This window comes from Cannabis sativa, chromosome 2 (assembly GCF_029168945.1).
Source record: "Cannabis sativa cultivar Pink pepper isolate KNU-18-1 chromosome 2, ASM2916894v1, whole genome shotgun sequence".
Lineage (NCBI taxonomy): Eukaryota > Viridiplantae > Streptophyta > Magnoliopsida > Rosales > Cannabaceae > Cannabis > Cannabis sativa.
The window spans coordinates 56685284-56694152 of record NC_083602.1 but is presented as its reverse complement, the minus strand read 5'-3'; the positions used below and the strand labels follow the sequence as shown (position 1 = coordinate 56694152).

Below are 8869 nucleotides of genomic sequence, written 5' to 3'. Positions count from 1 at the left end.
TGGAATTATATCGAACTAGTTTAGAAAGTTGAGTTGTCAGTTTAGTTGGATTAGTTAGAAATGACCAAAATACCCCTAGGTTATGTTTTTAGCTTAAGTGATCTTGAAAGGGTAAAATAGTCTTTTTTTGGGGTTTAGATTTTGTCTTACATGATTTTTCTAGGCTGAAAGTAAGGTTTTTAATGTTAGGTTATATTATTAATTTAAATGTTTATTTATTTAATTGAAGATAAAACCTAAACTAAGAAAATCACAAATATTGCTCTTTCTCTCTCTCTCTCTCTCTCTCTCTCTCTCTCTCTCTCTCTCTCTCTCTCTCCTTCTCTCTCTCTCTCTCTCTCTCTCTCTCTCTCTCTCTATATCTCTCTCTCTCCCCTTTTAGCTCAAGAGAAACCCAGAAGAAAACCATGTGTTCTCTCTAGTTCTTCGACAAATTCTTGAAGATTTCAATCTTAAGACCAGTCTAAAACCTTGAGGTAAGCTTTCTCCATGTGTTCTTGATGATTTCTTAAGTTTTAGGTTAGGTTTTATTGAGATTTCCCTTGGTTTTGGGTCTGTGGTGTAAGTTGAGTTTAGATTATGTTTTGGGTTTAAATTAGGTTTGTTTAAATGTGTTTTGGATGAATTACATGGTTGTTTAGACTAGAATGGGAGAATTAAGTTTAGGAACTCAATTTTCACTCTTTAATGGTGAATTTGTGATTTTGAGATAATACTAAGTTTTGATTGCTTGAATATGTTGTTTTTATGTTATAGAATTGTTATGGAAAGTTTGAGTAGGATTGATGAAGTTTTGGTTTAGTTTCGAAGAGAAAAACCAAGATTTTTCCAATGCTGGCAAAACTGGTCGACCGGTTCTACAGGTCACTGGAGAACCGGTCAACCAGTTGGCCAGTAGTGGAAAATCCTAGTTTTCTTCGAGGCTAGTTTTTGCTCGAGGTATTTTTCCAGAACTTAGTTTGGGGTATTTTATTGATGTTTAAGCTATTTTTGAAGCCAGTGGAGATTAGGGTTTATTCGGTTGTGACATTAGGGTTTATTTTTGGAAATTGGTTAAGTTGTTTATCAAGTTTCATTATCGTGACATAGGATCTAGGATCGTCGAGCATAGTTCCACTTAGATCGGCCCGTACACTTGATATTGGATTGAGGTAAGAAAAAGCCAATTGCACTACTTAGCATGTCAAGTGAGCAACGATTATTATCGTTTGTGACTCGATTATAATCAAGGTAAGGATATGATAATTACCGTTGTTGAGAATGAGTAATAACTGACTTTGAAACCGCTGATAGGTTTCTTACTTATCGGTTGCCTAATTAGGCAACGATAGTGGCATATGTAGCTCGTGAGTAACGAGTGGTAAGGAAGCTTTATGAGGCATCAAAATCAATTTGTCTTATAAGATAAATAATTATTTATGTGATGTATGATTACGTATTGAATAAGTATTTATACTATATGATGAATTCGTATGTTATGCATTGTTATAATTTCTCGTGTTATGCGATATTTGTGTTTTACTTGCATTTCTGGCTGAGTCTTTGTGACTCACAGGTGCTTCGTGGTACAGGTAAAAGGAAGGGAAAATTTGACCAGCCATGAATCAGAGGTCTCCCGGCAATGTACATATCAACCGCTGTGTCTTGGCTTCAGTGGGCATGATCCACCTTTCGATCATGTTTTGAAAATGTAATCTCATTTTGTAATAGACGTTTTGTGTTGTATTGTAAAAGTTTAAAAATAAAAGGATCCCCGAATTTAGCAGTATTTTGAACGAAAGTTAAGTTTTAATTTAAATAAATTTTACTAAAAATTTCTATTAAACTACACTTTTCGTAAACGGTTAGTTTATTATTATAAACTAAATTATAAAAGCAGAAATTAGGGCGTTACACCAACTATTCTCTTCATCCTTTCTAGTAGGGGTGGGCATTATCCAATCCAATCCAATTGAACCAAACCGATCCAATCCAATCCAATTACAAAAAGTTGGATATCCAATTACAATTGGATTGGATTGGATGTTAAAAGTTGGATTCTAATTGGATTGGATCGGTTATTGGATGTCAATCTCAAAATCCAATTAAAAATCGATCCAATCTAATTACATTTATATATATTAAAAAATTATTTATATAATAAAAAATAGTGAAAATTATAATATATATTTATTATATTTTATTAGATTTTTTTGTATATTGAATTTGTAACACTTGATTGTTTTGTGTATTTATTTTTATGATGTTTTGATCTATTTTATTACTTAAAAACGTTGTTGTTTTAATTATTTAAAACTTTTAGCTACATTATTGCAAAAATAGTATATTTATGAAGTATTAAACTTAAATAAAAGGTAATACTTAGTTTTTACGTATTTTTCTGTTAATATTGAACTTTAGCTTTGTAATTGAATATCCAATTAAAAAAACTGATCCAATCCAATTAGTAATTGGATTGGATTGGATTGGATTTTGAGGTCTAATTGGATTGGATCGGATGATGATTTTCTAAATCCAATTACTAATTGGGTTGGATCGGATGAGAAAAAAAGGTTGGATTGGATCGGATGCCCACCCCTACTTTCTAGATTCTTTACTCATCCCACTCTCTATTTTTTCTAAACTCTTCATTCTCCCCATTCTTCTAACTTTACTCTCATACCAAACAGCACAATGGAGAGCAACTATCCTTCCCATTTCTACTCTCCATCCTTTCTAAACTCTTCATTGATCTTACTCTCCATCCTGTTCATCCTATTCTCCTTCCTTCCTACCAAACATATCCTTAGAGTACCAAACATACCCTTAGAGTTGAGACTTGAAGTCTCTTCTTCACTTTTTGTCTTTTCCGCTGCACTGCGTTTCTGTGTAGTGTGGAGTGTTCTGTCTGTGTATGGCAATGGATCGCGCTCAGATTCTTTTGATCGGAATACCACTTTTTCTCTTCTTCTACGACATAGTTAGCCTCTTCGCTCCACATCCACCACCACCTCCTCACCACCACCACCACCACCATCCTCATCATCACCATCCACCTCATCATCACCATCATCCTCCGCATCATCACCCTCACCCTCCGCATCATCCTCCGCATCATCACCCTCATCCTCCGCATCATCCACCAGATCGTGAACTTCAACAAGCTACGACTCTCTCTGAAACCCTAGATGTTCCCTCTCAGGTAATCATTACAAAATTCTTAGGTTTTATTGAAATTCAACTGGGATGGCACACACCCAAATCGAGTTATTTATTGTACCAATGTTTTCCTTCAATTAAACAAGAAAATAAAAATTCTTGAATTTTAGGACGAAGTAATTGTTGGGGGACTTGGCCTCGGCAGCAGAATCGACATCATGTTCTGTTCTTCTTGCTCTTACAGGTACGCTCGAATTCTCTGCTTTTGTCTCTTTTTCAGGGATTTGTGATATTACTGTGTGTCGTGGTCTTTGCATTTGGGGTTTGATTAATATTTCGGGATAATTTCTTTGTGCTTAAATATTTTCCTTTCCTACAAAGTCCATTCTTGGTGCTGGTTCAAGTATTTCTCTTTGCTCTTTTTTTTTTCTTGTCTTAATTCTAAATTGTTCCCTAGTGCTGAGAGTACTTCACGTTCTTCTACTGGTTAAGTGTAGTAAAGGGTTATTAATTTTGATCAATCCATGCTGCTTTCTTTAGGGGAAATGCCCTTACAATGAAAAAGATGTTGGAGACTGCTTTTCCTGGGATTGATGTTGCTCTTGCAAATCATCCACCAGCTTTACATAAACGTATAATCAGCAAATTGGTTCCCGTTGCTCAAATTGGAGCTGTTGGGCTTGTTGTGGCGGGTGAACATATATTTCCATTGCTGGGATTTATGACTCCTCCTCCTTGGTATTATTCTCTGCGTGCAAACAAATTTGGCACCATTGCATCTTCTTGGCTTCTTGGAAATGCTCTGCAATCCTTCCTCCAAAGCACTGGGGCATTTGAGGTCTACCTCAACAATGAATTGGTTAGTCACCTTTAATCTTATCTGTAACTCTCTTGATTTTTTCTTTGTTAGTAGGAACTGGTTACCTTTTCTTCCTTTGCAATACAAATGTTCTAGACCGTACTTCTGTGAAAGATTGACAGGTGATATTTGACGCCTCAAAGTTCCTGACTGTAGTTTTCTGCATTACAGATTTTCTCTAAACTAAAGGAGGGTAGGTTTCCTGGAGAGATTGAATTGAGGAACGTTGTTGGCAAAAAGCTGGGTAAATCTGGCGTTGGAGGTTTGTGGACTTAGTTCACTGCATGGATATAACTTTTAGGTTTAGTTTAATTGTGATGCCACAACAGATCCTTTGTATTTTGCGTAATACTTGATGTAGTATTATTAGTTTAATATAATATGGAACTTATTCCGAAATTTCCTCAGTTGGATTGTCCTTGCTTGATGCTATAAAAAAGGAGTCTGTCATTTGTAGCTTGACATTTCTGTAAGGATCGTAGATCTACTTGTTTATAAATCTATATAAAGTATTTTATTGTACAAGTGATAACTCCGCAGAGCTCACTAATATTCGCATTCGTTGTTACAACGAAATCTATCTTAATGATGAAAGTATCAATTTACTGTCAATAATGATTTTTGCAATATTTTATGTAAAATTACTGAAATTTGTCATACTACTGCAAATTTTCAACTGAAACTATAGGAAATTTGTCATACTACGCTGGCTTGGGAGATTCATGCACGAAAATTTCCAAATGCACAGTATATCATCAAATAATTCCACCAGAAAACAAAATTAACTAGTCTTACATTTTCAACTTTCGACAAGCGTGGTACTGTACTTGCACTATTACTATATAGATCTCCAGACTCCATGTACATAGCATAATGACCAGCTAATGACATTCGGACACCATTATGATTTTTCTTCAAAAAAAAAAAAATAGCGACATTTACAAAAAGTGGAATATTTTATTATCTCATTTAATGCTATAAACTTGATCTGTGATGACTTATTTTCATTTATGCAAGACATGTCCAGCTGCAAACTCCATTAGATCCGACTTATTGTTGGCCTGCATAAAATAAACCGAATATGTAATAAGCAAAGAAAGGTGCATATGTACATGGGTTTGGTATAAAGATGAAATGTAGAATAGACACCTTTTTCCAACTTTATATTCTGCTGATATCACGGCCAAACACAAAAGTGGTAGCCCAGTTGATTGCAACGTAGAATCTATTCCTCCAGCTTATCACCCTCGTTAGATAAGCAGAGCGCCATATAAACCAACTCGGGAATCCAGCAAGAGATAAACCTTTTGCCTCCTGAAGAAGAACAATCCTGGTTTTAGCTTGAGAAGTTCAAAGGAAAAAAACATAATAGATTTATAACTTGGAAATTCACCTTGCTCTGTCTAAGGTCCACAAGAGCCTTGTATCTGCCGATAGTGGCCATGCTTCCTAAATGCTTGTAAACAAATTGCTCCCCGAATTCGATGTCCTTCGCTCTGTCTGCAGGACCTCCACCAGCTTTACCGATTCTGTTCAAGAGATTTGCCAAGTATTTTCCTTGACGCTCTGCAACCTTCATTTGGCAAACAAGATACTGTTAGCAATTACATAAAATTTCAAAACAAGTCATATTCTGTAAAGGGCACGCCAAGCAAGAAAAGCTGCATATTTAGTTTTATAATGCGATGAGAGGTGAGTTGTCTGAGCTAACTTACAGAGTAGCAAGGAGCTAGAGGAATTTCACAAAAGAGAAAAGTCTTTTGAAATACAGCTTACCTGGGCTAAAGCTGGAAGGGTTGGTCTTCCAGTACTTTCAAGAAAGCCACTGCAGTCTCCTATCGAAAATACGTCCTCCACAGAAGGAACACGCAGCCACTCATCGACACCAATCCTGTTCATGTGCAATTTGCCTTAGTAAATATCTATTTTTCTGAAGCATTGTTTGAATATTGAAAATAGAACGATGGAAAGAAAGACAGAAGTACTTTACTTAACAAGCTAATGAAAGAGATAACAAGAAATTTTAGGCACTTCTCGACAATGTTTTTTATTCTCATTAAATACAATTCAATAAGTTGATAGCAAGTCCATGAAAATTCAAATTTAATCTGGTCCAAAGTGGTGGTTTCAGAAGATTTAATGTAGAAAATTAGGCCATGCTAACATGGTTTGAGAAAGAACGAAGCATATGCAGCAGCCTACCTTCCACCCGTAGCTTTTGGAAGGTCAAGGGATTTTATAAAAGGCGATGGACCAACACCTGTAGACCATACTAACAGCCCATAAGGAACCTCTGTGCCATCATCAAGAATTAATTTTTGAGCTTTGACATCCTTGACAACCCCACGGACAAGACGAACTCCTGACTGAGAGAGGATACTTAAATGAAAAGATCCAGATGTACAATGGAAAAGTAAGTTCAGTGGGCTATTCCAAATATTTTCGGATCAGACTAATAGGTGAAAATTGAAGGAGATATTTTTTAAAAGTCACTATTTATCGTCGTGTAAGCTCAAAAGTTCCTCTTACAACAAATTAAGGTGTTAACATCTGAATCATGAATTTAAAAGAAAACACAAACAAAAGGAATCAATCAAATAAGAAAATTGTAGATATATAATTTATTTACCTTTGTCAACTGCTTGGTTGCATAATGCCGGAGTCGATCATCAAATGAAGACAATATTTCGTTTGCCTGTGTCAACATTACATAGTTACGATAACAATTTGGCATTTTGGCATTGGTTTAAAATCCTTAAGCAAATTTACCATCATTTTGTCTAATAAAAATAAAATTAGGTAAAGCAAATTGAATAGCTCCAGTAACAATAACAGAAGAACAAAGATTTTAAGCAAGAAAACTAATTAGTTGCATCTAACAATTGTTAGTTAACAAACCTCAATTAAGGTAACATGAATATAATTTTTCACATGGGAATATCGCTGTCGAACATCTCTCGTGATAAAATCACTAAGTTCTCCACTGAACTCAACTCCGGTGGGACCACCTCCTACAACAACACAGTGCAGAAGTCTTGACTTCTCTGCTTCTGAAACCCCTGCATCCATAACAAAATCCACAGTTAAATTCAGCCAAATCACAGTACTGAATTCCCATCAAAAAACAAATCACTAGAACACGGATGCATTGAGAATACCAGGTATGTCTGACAGCATTAAATTCAGTAGCAGCTTCCTACGAATCTCTTGGGCATGGTAAACTTCACGAAGAAAAATTGCGTGTTCTGTTACACCATTGATTCCAAAAGTTGAGGCCTCTGCACCTAATGCAATAACCAACTTGTCGTATGAAATATTGAATTTCCAAGGATCCAAAGATTCTGCTCCATCGGTAACTGTCTCACATTCCACCTTCAATAAACAAAAACCAAAACGAGGTTACATGTAAGCCATTCCAAAACCCAAGACCTCGATATATACCAACTGTTATTAATTAACAATTTTTGCAAATGTGGAAAAAGAAAAAATCAATGTGGTTATACATTCAAAGATTTGAACTCGATCCACCAGTAGTAGTACTCTTCAGACTATGGCCCCCACCCCACAATTTCTTTTACACCAAATATATTGAATCAAAAAAGGGTTATGGCAAAATGCACCCACGTCAAATCAAAGGCTTATTATTCTTCACCGAATTACAAAAGTACATTTAATTGAAATTTCTTATCATTTTAATAATCATTTATTGTAAGTTGCAACTATCCAAACCAGTGAATTGACCCCAAAACTCAAAATTGGTACATTTAAGATCCATCACAACTCTCACACCAGTTTTTCGACGCAAAATATAAAATCAATAGACCCAGAAAGCGAATATAAAAGAATAAACAAAACATACCACATGTTTATCAGTATCGATGCCGACACATTTCGAGAGGAAGAAGTATGATCCGGGTTCCCGAGAAATGGCGGGTTGGATCCTCCCAATGGGTTCAGCCACGGACCTAAACTCAAGCGTCCCAACACAGGTGGAGGCCAAAAGAGGCGTGAACACCATATGGTTCCTAGGCGAGACGCAAACGACGTCGTAAATACTGGTGTCCAAACCCTTCATGAGTCTGCAACCAGCCCATCCGGATCCCAGAACCACGACCCTCGGCTTCTCACCTGGCTTGGCGGGCCCCAATCCCGAATAAGGAGTGACTCGTGGAGTCTCGTTGGTCGGAGCTGTGCTGAATTGTGCTATCAAAGCGAGCGATGGCAAGGGAAATGGGTTTGTTTTTCTAGCTCTAATGGACGAGGATTTGGTGACTGTGAGTTGGATTAGGCTCTTCAACCAGGCCATGTTATGTTAGCTTTATCACCTTTTCTTCTCAAAAATTTCAGATTTTGTATGAAGGAGACATTATTGAAGAGGATGAGGAAGAAATGAGCTCGGAATATTCTGTATCAAGATTTAATGGTGTGTGATAGGGAGATTTGAGTACTGAGGCCTACATGTTAGGAAGATGTGATGTGAGAATTAAAGTCAACAGGTCAACTGGTGACGGTGATGACGTGGCTTATTCCACGTGTTACATTTGGCTGCTATGACGCATCCACGTAGGGTATGAGTCTAAATTTCTAAAGGGTCAAGAGTCGAGTTCAACACTATGTTTGGTGGTAGAGTGGAGAGAAGGATAGATAGAATGGAGGGAGATGTATGGATTGAGAGTAAGGATAATATGGAGAAATAGAAAATTATAAAATTTATAAATAATATTAGTAAATTTAAATATTTAACTCTATAACATGTTTTCCATATATTTTTTTTTCTATATCACTTTCTTTGTATATAAAATCAGACAACTAAAAGATTCACTTTATAGTGAAAAGTAAGTTAATAGTTTTTGTGAATTTAATTCATTGAAA

General features: G+C 36.1%; 2 protein-coding genes across 2 annotated transcripts; one reads left to right on the top strand and one right to left on the bottom strand.

The window, feature by feature from the left end:
* The first annotated feature begins 2657 nt into the window (after nucleotides 1-2657).
* Nucleotides 2658-4609, top strand: LOC115718975 (selT-like protein). The gene is made up of 4 exons (XM_030647809.2): nucleotides 2658-3181; nucleotides 3309-3382; nucleotides 3679-3997; nucleotides 4169-4609. Exons 1-4 carry the CDS (start codon nucleotides 2894-2896, stop codon nucleotides 4271-4273), a joined length of 786 nt encoding a protein of 261 aa, XP_030503669.1. The 5' UTR covers nucleotides 2658-2893; the 3' UTR covers nucleotides 4274-4609.
* Nucleotides 4610-4730: 121 nt separating this feature from the next.
* Nucleotides 4731-8622, bottom strand: LOC115718974 (internal alternative NAD(P)H-ubiquinone oxidoreductase A1, mitochondrial). Its single transcript, XM_030647808.2, has 9 exons — nucleotides 7857-8622; nucleotides 7156-7369; nucleotides 6896-7056; nucleotides 6627-6692; nucleotides 6200-6363; nucleotides 5774-5888; nucleotides 5391-5570; nucleotides 5147-5311; nucleotides 4731-5058 (listed from the first exon to the last, which is right to left on the bottom strand). The coding sequence occupies exons 1-8, from the start codon at nucleotides 8301-8303 to the stop codon at nucleotides 5159-5161; spliced, it is 1500 nt and encodes a 499-aa protein (XP_030503668.1). The 5' UTR covers nucleotides 8304-8622; the 3' UTR covers nucleotides 4731-5058; nucleotides 5147-5158.
* Between the last annotated feature and the right edge of the window lie 247 nt (nucleotides 8623-8869).